Source organism: Gasterosteus aculeatus, chromosome 20, assembly GCF_964276395.1.
Source record: "Gasterosteus aculeatus chromosome 20, fGasAcu3.hap1.1, whole genome shotgun sequence".
NCBI classification, from domain to species: Eukaryota; Metazoa; Chordata; class Actinopteri; order Perciformes; family Gasterosteidae; genus Gasterosteus; species Gasterosteus aculeatus.
In genome coordinates this window covers 19,413,062-19,433,543 of record NC_135707.1, presented here as the reverse complement: position 1 = coordinate 19,433,543, position 20,482 = coordinate 19,413,062, and the positions used below count along the sequence as shown (strand labels likewise).

The window sequence follows — 20,482 nt, the reverse complement described above, 5'->3', positions numbered from 1 at the left end:
ATACCATCATAAAACAGATAAATGTACTTTCCTGAGGTGCTAGATTTAGGAAAACACTGTTAACCAATGCATTCTTGTGTTCTGTGCGTTTTCAGCTTTCTCTCGGCCTGCAAACGCCTTAATAGTCAAGAATGCAACAAAACTTAGTTTAAACAAAAAAGGTTGGAAAACTATTCACAAACCATGATACCATCATGAAAAGGATAAATGTACTTTCCTGAGGTGCTAGTTTTAGGAAAACACTGTTAACCAATGCATTCTTGTGTTTTGTGCGTTTCTAAGCTTTCTCTCGGCCTGCAAAAGCCTTAATAGTCAAGAATGCACCAAAACTTAGTTTAAACAAAAAAGGTTGGAAAACTATTCACAAACCATGATACCATCATGAAAAGGATAAATGTACTTTCCTGAGGTGCTAGTTTTAGGAAAACACTGTTAACCAATGCATTCTTGTGTTTTGTGCGTTTTCAGCTTTCTCTCGGCTTGAAAACGCCTTACTAGTCATGTAAGCACCAAAACTTAGTTTGAACAAAAAAGGTTGGAAAACTATTCACAAACCATGATACCATCATAAAACAGATAAATGTACTTTCCTGAGGTGCTAGTTTTAGGAAAACACTGTTAACCAATACATTCTTGTGTTCTGTGCGTTTTCAGCTTTCTCTCGGCCTGCAAACGCCTTAATAGTCAAGAATGCACCAAAACTTAGTTTAAACAAAAAAGGTTGGAAAACTATTCACAAACCATTATACCATCATGAAAACGATAAATGTACTTTCCTGAGGTGCTAGATTTAGGAAAACACTGTTAACAAATGCATTCTTGTGTTCTGTGCGTTTTCAGCTTTCTCTCGGCCTGAAAACGCCTTACTAGTCATGTAAGCACCAAAACTTAGTTTGAACAAAAAAGGTTGGAAAACTATTCACAAACCATGATACCATCATAAAACAGATAAATGTACTTTCCTGAGGTGCTAGTTTTAGGAAAACACTGTTAACCAATGCATTCTTGTGTTCTGTGCGTTTGCAGCTTTCTCTCGGCCTGCAAAAGCCTTAATAGTCAAGAATGCACCAAAACTTAGTTTGAACAAAAAAGGTTGGAAAACTATTCACAAACCATGATACCATCATGAAAAGGATAAATGTACTTTCCTGAGGTGCTAGTTTTAGGAAAACACTGTTAACCAATGCATTCTTGTGTTCTGTGCGTTTTCAGCTTTCTCTCGGCCTGAAAACGCCTTAATAGTCAAGAATGCACCAAAACTTAGTTTGAACAAAAAAGGTTGGAAAACTATTCACAAACCATGATACCATCATGAAAAGGATAAATGTACTTTCCTGAGGTGCTAGATTTAGGAAAACACTGTTAACCAATGCATTCTTGTGTTCTGTGCGTTTTCAGCTTTCTCTCGGCCTGAAAACGCCTTAATAGTCAAGAATGCACCAAAACTTAGTTTGAACAAAAAAGGTTGGAAAACTATTCACAAACCATGATACCATCATGAAAAGAATAAATGTACTTTCCTGAGGTGCTAGATTTAGGAAAACACTGTTAACCAATGCATTCTTGTGTTCTGTGCGTTTTTAAGCCTTCTCTCGGCCTGCAAACGCCTTAAAAGTCCAGAATGCACCAAAACTTAGTGTGAACAAAAAAGGTTGGAAAACTATTCACAAACCATGATACCATCATAAAACAGATAAATGTATTTTCCTGAGGTGCTAGTTTTAGGAAAACACTGGGTAACACTTTACTTGAATGGGTGTTCATTAGACTTACATAACATTGTCATTACCATGACATGAGAGCTGTCATGAATATCAAGGAATACTTATGACAGTTGTTGTTAAGTGTCATTCGGTAAATTATGTCACTTTTGATGCAAAGGTGACATTGTTTGAGATGTCCTTGTTATGACAACTTGACATAAACCAAGACAACAAAACCTGTCATAAACATGTCATAGCAGACCTATTTGTCAAACTTAAGAAAAACGTTTTTCTTCATTTCTTAGAGCGACATTAAACCGTCATATATGGATGGTTTTGACACTCGCTGTCACAAAACCATTACAATTTTGTCATATATGTGGTCCTTTTCATTAAAATGTCGTAAAAAGTTTAACTACACTGCTAAATGATTTTAGAACTTCCCTCCTACAGTGATTTAATGATTTTAACTTTTCATTAAGATGTTTAATTATGTAGTCAAACCAGTTTATACAATGTCACAACTGTTTTCTTTGAATACAAGTAAAGTGGAACAATTAGATTATTAGAAATGCAGGGAGTCAAAGAGGCTCTGGTGACATCCAGGACCAGAGAGAGAAGCAGGTGATGGTCAAAACATTTCATCTACTATTCATTTAAATACATATAATCTAAAGGATATTTCCGGAATCAGGAACATTTATTACCAAAATATGTTTTTGTTTGTTTGGTTACGCCTCCACTAAATTAATTATTTGGGTTTATTTTTAAACCGGAAGTAGCGCCGTTGCATGCCGCTAGCTTAGGGCCGTTCCGTTCCATTGTGCTGCTTGCGGTGATAAGAACAGGACCGGTGAGTGGCACTCGGATCCCGTTTGTCGTTAACGTGGATGTTGACTGGACAGCGCGCGCTCTCTTCTTCAGTAAACGTCGCGCGGTTGTCAGCCGACAAGATGAGGATCTCCCCGTGGGACCGCTGGTTCTCCACCAGCTGCTGTGTGTGCTGCCATGTCCGCACAGGGACCATCATCTTGGGGGTCTGGTACATGGTAAGCACCGCCTGTCAATCACAATGAAAACATCAGCATCATTATGCAAGGCACAAAGGTTTGAATTATTCTGCTGATAATACAATTTCAATATGGCTAATTTGATCATTCTGTCCATTTATGTTTTTGACGTCGACAGAGGCCTATAAAAGACGTATTTCTATATATATATAGATATATATAGAAATATATATTCTCACACTTGATCAAAACGTAAAAAAGGTAGCCTCAGTATTGAACTGACTGGGCTGGAGAGAGGGGGACCTGAACCAAACAGCCCATGTGGAGATATCCTCCCTATGAATAAATCAGCATGGGGTCTCCTCAGGTAGCAGCTCTTGTGTCAGACCTTTGGACTGCTCTGAATTTTCCATCAAATTAACCTGATCAACGAGGATGTATGAGTCATCTGCATTAGGAGCTGTGCCACCCAGGACTTACTGCAGACCTGTTATTAACACTCCTCTGGGAAAAGTTTGAATCATTACTTGGGGGTTCTACAATCTGTGTTACACTTATTCCAAATGTTCGCCTATATTCCCTGTGTGCCCGTCCATGTTGTTTTCTTTATCTCCCCATATGTCCTCTGTCCTTAAGCTCATCAATGCCGTGGTGTTGCTCATCCTGCTCACAGCGCTCAGTGATCCTGAGCAGTACCACCTGACCAGCGCTGAGCTGGCTAATGACCTGGATGTCATGGATGATGCCAGTAAGTGTACTATGCATATCTCACGATACCTGAACCAGATGTGTGATTCTCATTATTTATTGCATTCAACACTTCAATTCTAAATCATTTTATTTTGTATAGCCCAAAATCTCAAATTACAAATTTGCCTCAGATCAGGCAATAAACAGGACTCTGTCTTTCTGTGTTATCATATTCCTCTGCTGTTTTGTTGCTGGTGTTGAACACTGAAGGGACAGAGTATCTGATTTCTCGCTCAACGTTAGACTAATTTGACTTTATTTAGCTGCGTTCACATTGCAAGCCAAAGTGGGAGTATTTAATTTTTTGTGTGTATTTGAGACTTGTATTGTGTATTTGAGGTGGAGGCTCTATACAGTCAGCGATTCCTATGTGTACAACCTCTACTTAGTCTCTCCGCTCAGTGGTGAAGAGTTTCACAGACTGTTAGTCCCAGTAGAGTCATGGCTTCCTCAGAATTATGTTTTACAGGTTCTGCCTACTTCAAATTGTTAAATCTGGGGGGGTATTTTAAATTAAACATGTGGAGTAATATGTTTTTGATTAAATATCAAACTTTTAAGCTTAGTAACCTTTTGTGACAGAAGTGCTTGGCCCACATGATATGCTCAATGGTTGTTTACTTAACATCAGACCGATTCAGAGCCGATACATTTTGCAAAGATCAACATCCGTCACCATTTTCCACTGGGACGCCATTCCCATCACTACATTTTGCCCTATGAGCTATTCATACCCAACTCTGTACACAAGTAGTGATTGCTTTTTAAAAAAACACAATTAAACATCCACATCAATATATGACTTGGACCGTGAATGCTTACTTCAGTGGCATGTTTTACTGAGGCTTCAACATCAGACAACGGTTTTCAGAGAAACAGAACATAATGGAACTTTTAGCAGCAGAAAAAACAATATTTCTCTTAGGAGTTGGACAATACCAAAAAAGAGTGAATATTGGACTTGTCCATCTCAATTTGTTGTGGCTATGTCAGAAACAAAAAATAAAAACATCTCAGCTTGACGAGGCCCCTCTGAAGCTGGCCACAGTTCCAGCCCAGCCTTGTCTGCATGACTGATGCAGCTTGCCATTTATCTTCTGAGTGGGATTAGTTCTCAAACGGACACTATGTTGGGAACATTATTACAAATTTGATTTGAAATCTCCAAAATCGCATGTCTGAGGTGAAGTGACCTCCCGCTGACCTCTTAAGCGTTCTTCTCTCTTCTGCAGACATGTGCATCGCCTCAGCCATCTCCCTGCTGATGGTACTGATCTGTGGAATGGCAACATATGGTGCATACAAGGTAATGATTCCCGAGATTCTACTGGTGATTAAAGCCAACATTGATTGTGTTTGTCAGGCCAAAGGATCTTCCTGAGTTCATTTCCAGAACAGCCATTTGAAAAATTCATGAATGTTGCCAGGCGACTTGAGTGTTGTAGCTCTGATTTAGGTCAACGGTGCTGGTGAAGTAGCTCAGTTTTTATTCTCTGATTCATCACCATAACTACAATATCTCTGTTTCAGCTGCGAGCTGCCTGGATCATCCCGTTTTTTTGCTACCAAATATTTGACTTTGCTCTCAATGCACTGGTTGCTGTGAGCATTGTAGTTTACCCAAACACAGTACAAGACTACCTGCAGCAGCTGGTGAGAAACTTCAAGTATTACCATACCATATATAAAATTGAGGAGCAAAATGGTCAGATGCACAGCTACTATCTAGCTCCTGGTGCTCCTTTAACCGAAATCAACTGAGTGCTGCTTGTGTTTTTTGGGCCTCCCGTGCAGCCTGACAACTTCCCCTACAAAGAGGAGATTGCTGCTCTAAGTAACGTGTGTTTGGTCCTCACCGTGCTGCTCTTCATTGGCTCCATTCTCAGCTTCAAGGTAAGGGTCTTCCTACCTTCTTTTACATGTCCTCTTCATACAATCAGCAGCACTAATGGCAGGCCTGCCAAGGATTCTGTTTGCTTTTCTTACAACAGTGGCTCAATTCAGTACTCCCCGTGACTCACTCTCAACCAATCACAACGCTTGATTTCATCTGCCCTGTATTATAAAAGAATATACGATACGGGATATGAAACATGACCAGTAGTCGAAGTGCAAGCACCCAGTTGAATGGTGAATTTATGCTACTTTGTTGAATTCATATATTTGTGAATCTGACTTTGAAAGAGTCAGTGCCTCCCCAGCCACGAACCTCACGTCACTGCTCTACAGCTACTGGATGGATTGTCATGGCATTCAGTACGGCCATTTAGGTTACCGCTAGGATGAATCCTAATGACTTTGGGGGTTTGTTGGCTTTTCCGGAAACAGAAAGTAAAAGTTTCAATTTTATAGTAAAAGAGTGATGCTCACCACCAATGACACCACGGTAAGTCACCTCTGCTGATAGCAGTAGTGACCTGTCACAGTAGAATCGCAATAAAGCATCCCCTGTTTTATGGCGCGTTTAACTCTAAATGTACCATCATTTACTAAATGACCATCATGCTGTATTACAGACGACTTGAAACTAGAGATTGAGACCATAAACTAATGTTAACAAGGGAACTGCTAGTGAGGGAATAAATCAAGAGAGAATTAGTAATTTTCTCATAGATAGGTTAGTAGAGAAGGCAGGTTACTTGGCAGAAGCGCAGTTTGAAGCCTGGTCCAGTTTATTCTGTAATAACCAATGTCAATCTGAGATTATAAATGAAAGGCTTATTTTTAGTTGCAGCAGTTATGGTTTTGATAGTCATTTTTAGAAATGGATATGTCAAAATTGGGATTTTGGGCTATATCAAACAAATTGAATTGAAGTGAGAATGAACAGGTGGTTGAATTAATTGTTATCTGTATTATATGTGTTCCTTTTCTCTGTAAGTCAGATTTTCTTTGAGTAACATACTTTTATTATAGCATTTGTGATATGTATGCCACCATCTGTATCTCATTCGACATGAATGAATTGATTTTTATTTCCCCTACAGGCCTACCTGATGGCATGTGTGTGGAACTGCTACAGATATGTGAGTGGGCGGGGGGCTTCAGAAATCCTGCTCTATGTCACCACCAATGACACCACGGTAAGTCACCTCTGCTGATATGCTTTGTGCTATGGCACCCATTTCACCATGACGGCCCCATAGTTTGAAATCAAGGTTTAAAAGATGACGGTGGCAAGATGACGGTGGCAATGTTGTTCTTGTCAACAGATCGTTAAATCCGGGGCCGGAACATGTGCGGTGGGTAACACTCCTTAGTAATTTTGATTTTGGTCAACTATGGAGCTCTATGGCACAGAACTTTAAGATATATTAGGCTTTTGTTTCACAGGCAACACCTGTTAGTAAGATTACATTTTTTTGCGTTGGTCTTAGTTGATAACAGGCAAAAACTATCTTTCTGTTAGAAGATAAACAAGCATTGACACCAACTAAGTCTCGGCCTAGCTTAGTGGTTTTCTAATACTTCACTTGAAGTAGTAGAAATACACATTTTTCAAGAACTTTTTCCCCCTTGTCAGACCATTACATTACATCACAGGTCATTTAGCTAACACTTTTATCACACCATTTTTTTTGTGTGAATATTCATACTTTTTTTCCCATGAGGTGTTGCATGCTACAGACAGATCTTACTACAGCCATAAGTCTACGTTAACTGTAAGAAGAATATTTCCACGATGGATTAAAACATGTAAGAAACCAGATGATTCACTAGTCAGCACACATTGATGAAATGTAGAAATGAACAGTACATGAAAAAAAAACATCCATCCAGTGTGTGCATGTGTTTAATTAGCTATGTTTATATTGTCATCAAGAGATCCTAAATGAAACAATATCTGATCTTGATATGTAAAACAAAATAATTTCCTTATTTAATCCATCAATTAAGTTGTGTTTCACCACCTGCGTAGGTTTCCTCTTAGCCCGGTCTGACAGCTGCAAAGTCCCCATGTTGGGGGAGGGAGGAATTAAAACGATGGGCTTAGCTGCAGGTAGTTTTTCATTCACTAACACGGAGAATGGAGAATTGGACAGACTTGGACTGACAGATCGGGCTCCAAGCTGGTAAAGCCATTATAATGGCAACGGGGGCACAGCCGTACAGTCAGTGAGCTCCGTTTGGGTGTTTCTGGGTCGGTGTCCTACTGCTCAGGCCCTGGCCCCCTTATAGCTGTTCCCCCGCTGCCCCACACTCTGATTATAACTACTTATACTACTTATAACTACTAGTATTATAACTACTTCTACTACTTAGTGTATACATTTATATGTATACATATATACATTATCTTATATACATATATAGGACCTATGTGAAGTTTGTCATCGTACTTATTTCAACTTTTTAGATATAACTTAAACAATGTACTTTTATGTACTTTAATGTAGTCTGATGTTTTCATGGCAAGATACTTTTTGTCCACCAGTTTAATTCTGTATGAAATGTGTCATACAGATATAGATGCCTTGCTTTGCTTAATGTATTTTACTTTGCACTGGTTACATTATCCAATTTTGTTTGATAGTTTAAACTTAATAATTAGGAAATTATAGCCACTATTTAACACTATTCATTTGAATTGAGTCAACTCTTCGCTCCTTCATCTCCAGGTGCTGCTGCCTCCGTATGATGACAGCGTCAGCGTCCCTGCTAAACAGGCTCCTCAACTGTACACCACTGCCACGGCATAAGAAATATTCTGAGGTTTCTGCTGACTGAAGCCTGCTGTTACTTTCCCCCTTCCTCCCCCCGCCCCCCTCCTGCCCCAGCAAGATGTATGCACCACTCTGCCTCTCCAGCGTCCAGCACAGGCATTTCAGCACACCCATGCATGCACCGAACCATATGAAATCTTTGTAGGCACATGCACACACCTCCACCACCACCGTGACCTCTTATCCCTTCACGTTTGTTATTTGTGAGCTTGTTGTTTCCAGACACGATGCGCATCCCAATGCATTTGAACCTGGGTGCAAAATGTCACGAGAAAGTGTTAGATTCTATATATTTGTATTAATTCTAGTCACGCTCTGTGTACATTCGTGGTAGTATTTTGTGTCCTACCTTTGATAGTCCTATATTACATTACAGCACAAATTCTCATAAGTGTTTCCCGTTTGTCTGGTTTCGTGATCGGGGTTGGATTGCCTTTATTATTCATTACTTTCTCTCTGATGGGCTGCCATTTATAGGGTGAGGGGGCCTATGTGTGAAGTGTCACCTTGATTGGTGTTCCCAAAGAAACGTATCTGCCTATATTCTGACATGATCTCAAAAAACCTAGGACATATATCGAAAATATCGCCGTCTTTTACCGTTTGATTTTTCTGATTTTATCTGGAGTGGAGTTTTGCTGGTTGACCGCCATCACTTTTAAATGTAACTGTATGTTTCTATCAATGGACGAGAAAAACGTATTCCCAGCTATTTATCTATTTTTAAAGCACATAAGAGGTGCTGATCTGAAATCTGTTTGCTGTGTGAAGTCGCTCTGATGAGTCAACTGGATTGGGGCCTCTCTGTGTCCTGGAGCTCAGTAGACAAGGGCCCTGGTTGTGTTTTTTCAGTTGAAACCAACGGGAGCTTCTGCTCTGCGTAACCACCAAGTCTGCTCCATCAGATGCAGCTACTTTTCCAGCTGCTCTTTGGCCAAACATGTATGGCAAGGACAGCTGTATGAGAAATAAAAGATGTAACATTTATTGGTGTATTAAAAGTCAAATTTTACCGGCAGATGGTTGTTTTATTTTGAATGTACAAGGTTGTGTGTGAACTCAAAGGTTTGAAAGAAACTATTGATTTAAATAAATCTGTACATAATCGTTTATAGACAAAACTTTATAGACAATCAAATGTAGAAAAAAGGTCAATGTTGAAAATAATCGTTGGGCTCATTGTGTCGAAGGCAGGTCGATTAAAACAAACTCTTTTTATTTTATAACGTAAGAAAAAACTCTGCATGAGCAAGTTCATGGCTCTCGACCTCTGCCAATATCTCGTTATAAAAGGTTTAAAGGTGTAGAATTAAGAGTTTAGTCCCGGCTATCTGAAAGTAAGCAGAGATTGTTTGAGGTGAAAAAGAGGCGTCTCCGTGGTTTGAATCGGGGAGTAAACGCAGAGTAGATGGAGTGAGGGGAAGAACAAAGGCTGGACAGATAGCGAGAGCCACAGAGCTGGGATGTGAGCTAGTGGCGACGAACTCTTCGCTCCCTGTGGAGATTTATTGAGACCCTTCCGACACAGAAAACTGATAACGGTAAGTAGTTTTGGATGTATTTTCCTGATGGCATGAGTCTGTTAGTCTGTTAAGAACTCTACTTACATACTTGGAGGAAAGAAGTTTTAGAAGTTCGTATTTTCAAAGAAATGAGGCAGGTAATAAAGATGTGTGCAAAGGACATCAGTGCTAAACACCCACTTCTGACAGTATGGAAAATAGTGCCTTTATTTACAGTTTCGGCATGTCCCACGGCATATTAAAACATGCCGTTTGCAAAACAGTGCAGTTCCACCTTGATTGCACCTGGAACAGGACAGAGACCAAGCCAAGAGAAATCCACAGGCAGGATGGGGGAAAGGTGTCTTGCCCCAGCCTGACACGTAACACACATCTGTGGGATGGTAGGAGCATGGCTTCGCGCTGTGGGTCTGATCTGTTCTTCGGAAATGCTGTAGTGTAGGAAGAAACACAGGTGAATGGGAAAACAACAAAGGAAAAAAGACATGTTTCCAATGTGTCCTGCTATTCATTTAGCTTTTTTTTTTTACAATCATTTTTATTGATATCAAGTTAGGAAATACCTGTCCACACAAAACAGGGATAAACATTGAAACTCTCTATTGTGGTACAGTATGAAGGTTATTATTAGAATTGACATTGTTATTATAAACAGGGAAATCAAAAGTACTTTACAGAGAGAAAAGCATTAATGAAATACCTAAATAAATAGTTAAACAAGTCTCATCTTGAAATTAATCAAATGAACAAGCAGCTCAAATAAAATGGTGATATGCTTCTAGATAAAAGTATTCTCAATTGGTACTAAGGGGCCCAAAGTGTGCCAAGAAAATAACCCCCACCACCACCAGCAACCTGAACAGTTAATACAAGGCAGGATGGATCCATGCCTTAATGTTGTTTACGCCAACATTCTGACCCTACTATTTTAATGTCGCTGCTGAAATCAACACTCATCAGATCAGGCAATGTTGTTTAGAATCTTCTATTGTCTCATTGTGGTGAGCCTGTGAGAATTGTAGTCTCAGTTTCCTGTTGTTAGCTGACAGGAGTGATACCCAGTGTGGTCTTCTTCTGCTGTAGCCCATCTTCAAGGTTCCACTTGTTGTGAGTTCAGAGATGCTATTCTGCATTCCCTGGTTGTGACAAGTGGTTATTTGAGTTACTGGGGCCTTTCTATCATCTCAAACCAGTCTGCCCATTCTCCTCTAACACCAGCAAGGCATTTCTGTCCATACAACTCACTCATACGCTAACTGGATATTTCCTTTTTGGGACCATTCTCTGTAAACCCTGACTCACACAAACCTTCTTTCTCACTGCACACATCTTGGAAATGATTTTTTTGACAAAGCTTTGGTCGACTCTGTATCCCCGGGATGGCTCATCACGCACTTGTGTTTTTGAACATATGAAACATGGTGGCCTCCATAACTAAAATAGAGTCCCATTCTATTTAAAAAAGAAAAAAACAAAAAGCATTGTTGTAGTGAGTAAAACTTTATTCTGTACACTAGGTTAGCAGAATCAAACAAGATCATAAAATTAGTTTAGAACAGAGAAAGAAACAGATGAAAAGGTCCAACATACATCACGTCCTACACAAATAAAATCACCTTTTAAAGCTTTGGTGACACAGCATGTATAACTAATAATTACAAAAAAATACATCCACCAGGTGATCTCTTACAGAGAAGGAGAAAGGTTGTGCTTGCACTACTGTCTGTTCCATAATCTCAAGCTCACAAGTTAATATTTATTATGAGGAAACCAGCTTAGCAAAATGCAAATTCCTATCATTACTTCTGAAATGTGTCTTTCTGTTAGAGATATATTTTGGATCCGTTAACATTGAGGAGAATAGCCTGGCCGGAAATAGATAAGTTAAAGCGTTAATTACAACTGAACTGTGAGATAAAAAAAACTCATTTTTAGGACCCAATAATTGTTTTGTCCTTCCAAGAAAATCTTGGAAGGACAAATCTGCCTTCTGTTTTTTCCAGAATCCATGAAACTCGGTATCATGTGAAAATAAGATTTGTTATCTCAAGATAACAACTAATTAAAAATATTTAAACTGCTGGCAGTGTTGCCTCTCTGGGCTTGTGTGATCAAATTAACTACTTTATGGGTTCTCCATAATTATCTCCAGAAAGCAATTCATCTCGTTGGGAGAAATCATCAAATTATCTTTAGACATGCCTTTTCTTTCTGAATTTGCATAACTTAACTTGACACAGGAAAGCAAGCTTTCTTGTCTCGAGATAACAAAAAATTACGTCTTGATCTCAAGAAAAATGAAATCACGTGATTATTGCGAGGCCAGACGTGAGATGTACGTAAGGCACTCTGCTTGTCCTTCTGAGTTTAGAGATGGAAACGCCAGGGAGACCGTGTCATCAACAGCAGCACTAAATGGCTTCATGGAACAGCAAGACGGCGTACCAGTACTTGGATCATCTGCCTCCTCAACCTGCCAGTGACTGCTGTTGGGATGACCAAGCTTTTGCATCTTATCATCTGTATGCATCTGGATTTGACTACAGTAGTGCTAATCAGTGTTTCACACACTCAACAGTTTACTCAAAATTAACCACTGTCACTCCTGTTAATTAAAAGAAGGCTGTAATTAGTGTCAACGTAGCGCAGGGGTAGCGAGTGGTTCGAGCCCCGGCTGCTCCATGTCCCATGTCGAAGTGTCCCTGAGCAAGACACCTAACCCCTAATTGCTCCCCGGGCAAAAATGTAAAAGCCATGCGTAAAAATACAATGTAAGTCGCTTTGGATAAAAGCGTCAGCTTAAATTACCTGTAATGTAACTGTATAATGTGTAGTACAGATAGAAACGTAGATATATGGCAGTATTCAGGCTTCATGACACCTACAAAATCTAAAAGTAATCTATGGGAACATGATCCTTTAAAATCCCTAATGCAGGGTATAAAGGAAAGGGTGCTGTTCATCCTGACTGTTTAGAGTTGCCCTTTCCTCAAGTCCTTGCAGAATGCTTTTCACAGTTGCATTTGGCTTGTATTCCAGCAGCGGTTTTAAAGTGTTTACAGAATATTGCACCAATCGTACTCATCAAGTGTTTTTAGAACATCTTCTTTGCACAGATCCGTGTGTGAGTAAAGTATGTGGTATCACTTAAGCTCTCTATAAAATAAGACATGTTTGTATTTACAGATGTAGAAGAATGTTGTGATATTAAGGCACAGCGCATATTAATAAATCTTGTGTGGTGAATAGACGTGGTGAAAAATGTTTATTGCTTAAGTCTTAGTCCCTTACAGGCAGCTTTGGGGTTCTCTTATTTTGATACAATCTTCTCCCTGAAATAAAATAGTTTCAATTAGTGAACATCATACAAACAATTTTCCCTTCATTTTTTGGGATAACGAGTAGCTCCTGTGGTATATGTGTGTGGGGTTTTAGGTGTAGATTTTGGTTGTGCTCTTACCGACTCAATCCTTCTTTTTTCCCTTTCCGCCCTCTGTACCGTGAGAAGCCTCAGCTGAAGACCTCACTGCACACACACACACACACACACACACACACACACACACACACACACACACACACACACACACACACACACACACACACACACACACACACACACACACACACACACACACACACACACAGAAGAATTCAATACACAACATAGCACATCCCATAGTAATCTTATATGCTGAGGGAACATTAAGCCTGACTATGACCAAACTGAAAACACAACTACAGCGTTCCTTTCTTAGCCACCTGGTTCTGCTGAACTGGTTTACCTGAACAGGCACACACAATACTGTAATTGGGGTGGCATGCACACAGCACAGCCTCCAGGGAGAGTCAGTCTCATGTGCAATGGGTCTTTCACACCAGGCTAGTATTATTCAGGAGCTGCTTGGAGGGGGGGTCTCCACCCTAAAAGTACAGGGTGTTCTCGGAGAGAAGAGTGGGTGCAGGAGGACTTGGGCATGTAATGCCTTTGGAATGCAGACTTGACACATTGATTTTGGATTGTCACTTTATTTTTCCAACAAAGGGAACAAACTACAACATGCTCTAAAGGAAATGTCTAAGTGAATGATAATCTGAGCAGAATCAGAGCATTCACACACATGACTACTGACTGAGATTGTCAGCCCCGTAAAATGATTCAATTATCACGCTGTATGACACCTAGAATGCAGTCTGGCTTGCAGAGCATTGTTACATGGCCTTAAGCAATAGACAGCAGCAGGGCATGATTACTCTAGAGTCAGTTCACAATGGAGGATAGTGAGCGAGAGTTGCGTGACTGGATCCGTTGTGCTGACATGTTCCCTCCTGCTATAATCAACAGGTTCCTCAAACTGCGTCATCCGTTTTGGCCCAACAATATCCTGTTCATCCTGCCAGCTCTGACTAATCGCAGGAGGAGTGTGGACGGGAACCGATGTGAGAGATCCTTCATTAAAAGAGTTTTTTGTATATTTGATACATGCTTAGTTACCAACATCCAAGACCATTAATAGTGTACCTATATTAAGTGTCCCTCTCTCTGCTTGTTTGCATATGCTTAGTGCCTAAGGCATGTTTGCATAGATGTCTTTGGGATTGTACGAGGGGTGGGCTAATTACCTACTCAAGCAAGTCTGCTGCCTCCACGCGGCGTGACCCTGGTAACGTAGGGCCACGCCGCGTGGGGAAGGATCCCTACGGCAAAAGACCGAACCTCCGCAATCTTTAGGGGGGCGTAGGTTAGCACTAGGGCTGCAACAAACGATTATTTTGATAATGGATTAATCGGTCGATTTTTATTTTGATTCATCGATGAATCTGATAAAAATCAACATTAAAAAAAAGCTTTGATTTACACCCTTTATTCTAAAACAGAACTGCAAATTCACATTGCAAAAAGACTTCAGAAAGTCCACAGGTTGCCCTTTGAACATAATAATTTATAAAAAATAAAGAAAAATACAAATTAGAACATTTTAAAAAGGACAATCTGTTGTTGACAAACTCTACACTACACATACTCAAACACTCACAAACATACCCTCCCATGTTCACTTGAAGCTTATTCATTAAATGATTACCATCAGTGCAAGTTAAGTAAATGTGTACGCCGATGTGTGGGGTGGTGGTGTTGGATACTACCATCATCGACTCCTGCATCACCTCAATGGAGGCTGCGTACAGAAGGTTGAGTACTACGACCATAGGGACATTAGGACCTAGTTTGGTGGCCTATGGAATGTTGAGCCAAACTCCATCAGATTTGCTGTAGTGGTACTGCCGTTACCCGAAGAGGGGCTCCAAGGACCCAATAGTAAGGAAGGGCAGGACAAGTGCCCCCACATGAACAGTGACGGGTGAGATCACGTCAAACCTTGATAGAAAAGGACCATCGTTACGCAAGTCGCAACCACGGTCAACCTCTCTTTCAAAAAAAAGAATGGAAAAACAAAAACAAAAACAAAAAATATATATATATATAATATATATAATGTCAGCAAGGGGCAACCCTTGAAATGCACCCAAAAGCCCAGCCCTCTTTCAGTATTGGTGCAACAATAAAATAAAAGTGTGGCTTAACGCCTCAAAATCACAGTCAATATGACCGGTTTGGCAGGAAATCATTAAATTAAATGAAAGCCACGACCCATCATCCCTCCCATTGATGGAAAAGAAAGCTAAACAAAATGAGAGCAATATCGGGGTGTTCGTCAGATTGACATACCTTTAGGTGAAGGCTCAGGTGCTGAAGGTGCTTCAGCTGGGGTGGACTCCACCACGGGAGCCTCCGCTGAGGCTGCACAGTCTGCTGCAGGCTCTGAGGTTGCAGTTTCCACTGAAGCTTTTGGAACTTGGGCGTCCTGGATCGCAACAGCAGCAGATTCAGCCCCTAGAGCTGGAGCAGACACGGCTTCAGCAGAGCATGAGGGTTCTGCTAGTGGGGCGCTCTCTGCTGAGGCTGCAGGAGGTGCGGTGGCTGGAGACAATGGAGGCAACTCTGGAATAGTTGCTGCAGCAATCTTTGTATCTATCAGAAGCTGTGCTGCCTCTACTGGGGCTGAGGATTCAGCTTTTTCAGGTAGTGCACTTTCGCCCGGAGCTGCAGCGTCACCTCCTGCTGCACCGTCACCCAGAGCTGCAGCATCACCTGCTGCCACACCTTCAATTGGAACAGCAGCATCACCTGCTGCAGAAGCCTCACTTGGTGCTGGTGCCAAAGCTTCACAAGGCGCTGTAGAGACATTGGCTGGTGCATCAGCCTCCAAAGGAGCGAGTACTTCAGCGGGATTCTTGGCCGCCCCAGTCGCCACCTCTTCCAGAATCGCTGAAGCCTCCCTTGGCTCAGATATAACCAGTTGAGCAAAAGGGGCGGCGGCCTCAGGGGAGGTCTGCACAACGTCTTCACGATCAGGGGCCTCAGTCTGCACAACGTCTTCAACTGCAGGGGCCTCAGTCTGCGCGACGGCTTCAACTGCAGGGGCCTCAGTCTGCGCGACGGCTTCAACTGCAGGGGCCTCAGTCTGCGCGACGGCTTCAACTGCAGGGGCCTCAGTCTGCGCGACGGCTTCAACTGCAGGGGCCTCAGTCTGCGCGACGGCTTCAACTGCAGGGGCCTCAGTCTGCGCGACGGCTTCAACTGCAGGGGCCTCAGTCTGCGCGACGGCTTCAACTGCAGGGACTTCCTCTGATGCCTCCACAAGGACTCGGTCCTCCGCAGCAGCCTCAGGCACTACACTTCCTACATGCACAGCTTCCTCCACAGGCTGCAGGGACACGGTAGCAACTTCAGCTAGAGAGCCAGCCTTTGGAGTCGGCTCTAGAGGGCTGACAGGTTCTGGTTGAGGCTCGAGGGCGGTGAGGAGATCTTCTCCAGAGCCAAGATCCTCCTGGGCCTCCAGGGCTACCAACACAGCCTCCGCCTCCTCATCGGCTCCCCGTTGGAGATCATCCAGTAGGGCCGTCTGCACAGGCAACTGCATCTGGTCCTCTATGGTTTGTGCGTCTTCCGCAATGAAGCCGTTTCCGACAGCTGTCAACACAGGGACGACAAAGGAAGCACGATTAGCATATATGGCGAGCGGACATCTAGCACCAGCAGTCCTTTGTGAATAATCTGTGACATTTAAAGAAAATTCTGGAAACACCTTGGAGGATCCTTGAGGAAATCTAAACATTGAATGATGTTAGTAATAAATGACTACATCTGCAAATACAGCATTCGTCTTCAACATTTGTAGAAAAATCCATCCTAACTGCGACATTCAACCATGAGTCTTCTGTCGTAATTTATGTTATGGATGTTCTTGTCTTTAATCCATAAAATGTGTACATTCATAAACTGGTTTTAAAATGATGATCAGTCCGTGCCCGCCCTTTAATTTCCGCAGATGGAAATGCCTCATATTGAAACCTGCATCCGTCTAAAGCCCAGATGAGGCGCAAGCCTCTCGAGGAGGAAATGAAATACACGCCACAATGGCTTTGCAGCCTGGAACTGTAACATCCAAGTTCTAGGAAAAGCCGAGCGGAGCCTTTACAGAGTGTCTCATTGAGGTTTCCCCTCAGTAGATGTTTCACAGCCAACTACTTTACAGAAACCACTGGCTGCACGCTGTTCACAAATGACAGAGAGAGCGTGGGGGATAGCTTGGACGCTGTAGCTTCCTGATGTTATTTGCCTGTCAGAGGTAGTGAAAGCAGATGAGAGTGATGGGTGGAAGGGAATGCGACGGCTTGGCAACTCAAATAAGCTAGTGTACAACAGCACAAGTCAACGATTTCTAATAAGAACGAGGTTTCAGACATGCGTTTTGGCAACTTTTAAATTCGATCTGCTTTCTTTTTAGGGAAATGTTGTCCACCAGCGTGCCGTTCTCTCAGCAGAAATCCGCCTCGCACTACGACCTAAGCTGCTGTTGCGCACAGCAGGCCAGAACCTGCTGTCAGAAAGTCTGTTTGGGTGTAGACGGCCTCTCCAAGCATGGACGACTCGCACGTCAACACAATTTAGCAGCCAGAGTTGACAGAGATCCCAGTCAAAACAGTGCACAGTAAGGAGGGGGGGGGGGGTGGAGGACAGGGGATGGGCACAGTGGTGGCTTTGGATGGCATACAGCTGGTGTGGTCACACACACTGTATGGTTTAAATCCTCCACCCACATTTAGAGAAGCTTTTCATGGGCAAATAAGGGGTTCTCTTGTTGGGGTGATGTAAGGGGCCTGGAGATGGGCCCGAGCTACTCCAGGTGACAGACATTGCCAAACACAAACATCACACGGTGACGTAGTGGTAGATTGAAAGGCTGGACACAAATACAGAGGAAGTGCGCCAAGTGGAATGAGGGCATGGTGGTCCGTTAGGCTTTGCTCATTTGCCCTCTTTCCCCCACAAGGTGTAATCTCTTCTCCGTTCAAATCATAGCTAAAGGGACCCATTCAAAGAAGTCCTTCATATGTCTAGAGATGTAGGACGAACACACTGTATATGCAGCTGTGCCAGGCATGACACAGCCATGTACCAGTGGGTTGAACCCATAAATCAACAATCACGTTCTGTGTCAGGCTGCTCGGGGGGCGTGTACAGGCTTAGAAACCAAGTCCATGTGAGCACAACGACTGCAGGTTTAGATGCTGAACGCCATGCAGAGGAACGTCTGAGCAGCCTGAAGGTACCGGGCATCTCCCGGCCGGCCCTGCTCTTTCTGCTTTGCAACCAGGCACTCTTTATCATGTATGGCATGACGGGGGCCATCTTTTGGATCACATCGTTTGGTCTAGTAAAATATATTTATTTTGGGGGGTCTTTAGTCAAATGTATGCAACCAGACCATTGTAATGTTACGTGGCAGAAGCTGGTCCTGCTGGTCCATACATAAATGTCTGAGTTAACGTTATATAAGATAAATGAATAAAACGAGGTCCCTCTGTAGTAATACAGAGCGGAAAAGGAAAGCACACAGTGTTCTTGAGCAGCCAGTATACTTTCTCTCTCTCACACACACACACACACACACACACACACACACACACACACACACACACACACACACACACACACACACACACACACACACACACACACACACACACACACACACGTTGCTTCAGGAATGACAGGTACGTGCAGTTAACCTCTGCACAGGGCCCATACTCACCCAGCGGGTCGCCATGGCTCTCCTCCGGCTTCGTACCTGGTCTGTTCTCTTGGTCGAGGGTCTGCGCGCTGGATGAAGAGCACCCCATGTCGGAAAAGACAGCCGAGACGAATTCAAACAGAAGAACAACACACTCGGCACGTATTGCTATGTGACGTTAACGGCTCTCCGTGAGCGCAGAACACTACTGCACGCTACTGCTCTACGGTCACTGAGAGGAACCGGGGACTATTATCTGTGCGAGTGCATGGCCCTGTGCGTCCCCAGCCCAGAAAGCAGCAAAGTGTTCACCGACTGTCTCACAGACACACTATTCACACAGGAGAGAAGGGGGCGGGACAAAGCGTGCGAGTGAAGTGTGTGTCCTCCAACTTTGTGGGAGTGTCCCATCGAGAAGAATATGGAGGACAAAAAATGAGTATAAATAAATAAATGAATAAATGTATAAATACATGCTTAAATACGTGTATAAATAAATGTATTAATATAAGTTGATACCTAAACAGAACATAATTAAATAAATCTATTTCTACATTTCTGTATTTCTAAATTAATTTATTGCTACATTTCTGTATTTCTACATTCATTTATTTATACATTTCTGTATTTATTTATTTATGTCTGTATTTCTGTGTCCGTAATGCACTCAGGCGGTCCGAACCTGATGCTTGAGCAGGATTGGTCAAGTAGAGAAGCGAGACAGAAGCAATCGATCCCCAGCCCATCGCTCCTGTAGAGCACATCTAAAGCTGCTAGCGGCGCTCGTGGCTTCGGCCGGCTGGCATGTGGCTGCAGCTTGAGAACTGTTCCTGTTTAACGTGTTTAGCTAACGTTTCCTAAATGCTGTTGTTCAAGATGCCAACATACTAACGTTGTATTAAACTGTTAGATAGCCGTGTGGCGTTCACTGCTTTATTTTTTTTGCAGCACCGAGAACCGCAAACCACCAACAAGTTCCTTCTGCAACGTCTAGGAGCCAAATTCAGGTCAAAAGTTTTGTTCATTTGAAAAACAAATGTGAACCTGAAAGTTTTGTTGTTGAACATTGAAAAATACAACAATGTATTCAAAATAAAAATAAGTGGACGAAAAATATTTTCGGGATGAATATAGTTTTGACGCAGCTCTATATTTTTTTTAATAAAACATTTCTTTTCAATCTTCACATATATATTTTTTGATTTTCACTCTATTATATTTTTCGGTTGCAGATTTTATATTTTCAAATTCAAATCTTATATTTTCAGATTCAAATATGTTCAGTGTCATTTGAGAAAAATGTCTAAGCCTGCTTATTAAAAAAAAAAAAAATGATATTTTTATTCATGTGAAACAGAATAGAGTTTGGGAAATAAGAGTGCAATTCAACAGTGATTTCAAATCTATGCTTCATCAGAGCATTTATTTAACTTCCCCCTGCATCATGCAGCAGGTGACAAGAGGCATTTACTGGAGCATTTCTCATATTAAGCATACAGTTTGTACAAAGATATCCAACACATTGGACAGGGGCCCATCAGCGTTGCAGCTAAACTTCAGGTACCAGAACACCAGGCCGACGATGACCACACGGCCATGTCCGTCAACTCCAACCTCCATGTCGACCTCCAGTTA

General features: G+C 42.1%; 2 protein-coding genes across 4 annotated transcripts; one reads left to right on the top strand and one right to left on the bottom strand.

Moving 5' to 3' along the window:
• Positions 1–2,469: 2,469 nt before the first annotated feature.
• Positions 2,470–9,205, top strand: LOC120810737 (lysosomal-associated transmembrane protein 4B). 2 transcript variants are annotated; one of them, XM_040165567.2, is made up of 8 exons: positions 2,470–2,752; positions 3,350–3,461; positions 4,696–4,769; positions 4,994–5,116; positions 5,258–5,356; positions 6,451–6,546; positions 6,676–6,705; positions 8,083–9,205. In XM_040165567.2, exons 1-8 carry the CDS (start codon positions 2,594–2,596, stop codon positions 8,161–8,163), a joined length of 774 nt encoding a protein of 257 aa, XP_040021501.1. In that variant the 5' UTR covers positions 2,470–2,593; the 3' UTR covers positions 8,164–9,205. The 2 variants fall into 2 exon arrangements, with proteins under 2 accessions (XP_040021501.1, XP_040021502.1); XM_040165568.2 differs by lacking the exon at positions 6,676–6,705.
• A 685-nt stretch (positions 9,206–9,890) lies between these two features.
• Positions 9,891–19,201, bottom strand: LOC120810736 (uncharacterized). 2 transcript variants are annotated; one of them, XM_078094161.1, is made up of 4 exons: positions 18,869–19,201; positions 15,439–16,743; positions 13,171–13,236; positions 11,192–13,042 (listed from the first exon to the last, which is right to left on the bottom strand). In XM_078094161.1, exons 1-3 carry the CDS (start codon positions 18,954–18,956, stop codon positions 13,175–13,177), a joined length of 1,455 nt encoding a protein of 484 aa, XP_077950287.1. In that variant the 5' UTR covers positions 18,957–19,201; the 3' UTR covers positions 11,192–13,042; positions 13,171–13,174. The 2 variants fall into 2 exon arrangements, with proteins under 2 accessions (XP_077950286.1, XP_077950287.1); XM_078094160.1 differs by lacking the exons at positions 11,192–13,042; positions 13,171–13,236 and adding an exon at positions 9,891–10,141 and having other exon boundaries at positions 18,869–19,196.
• Between the last annotated feature and the right edge of the window lie 1,281 nt (positions 19,202–20,482).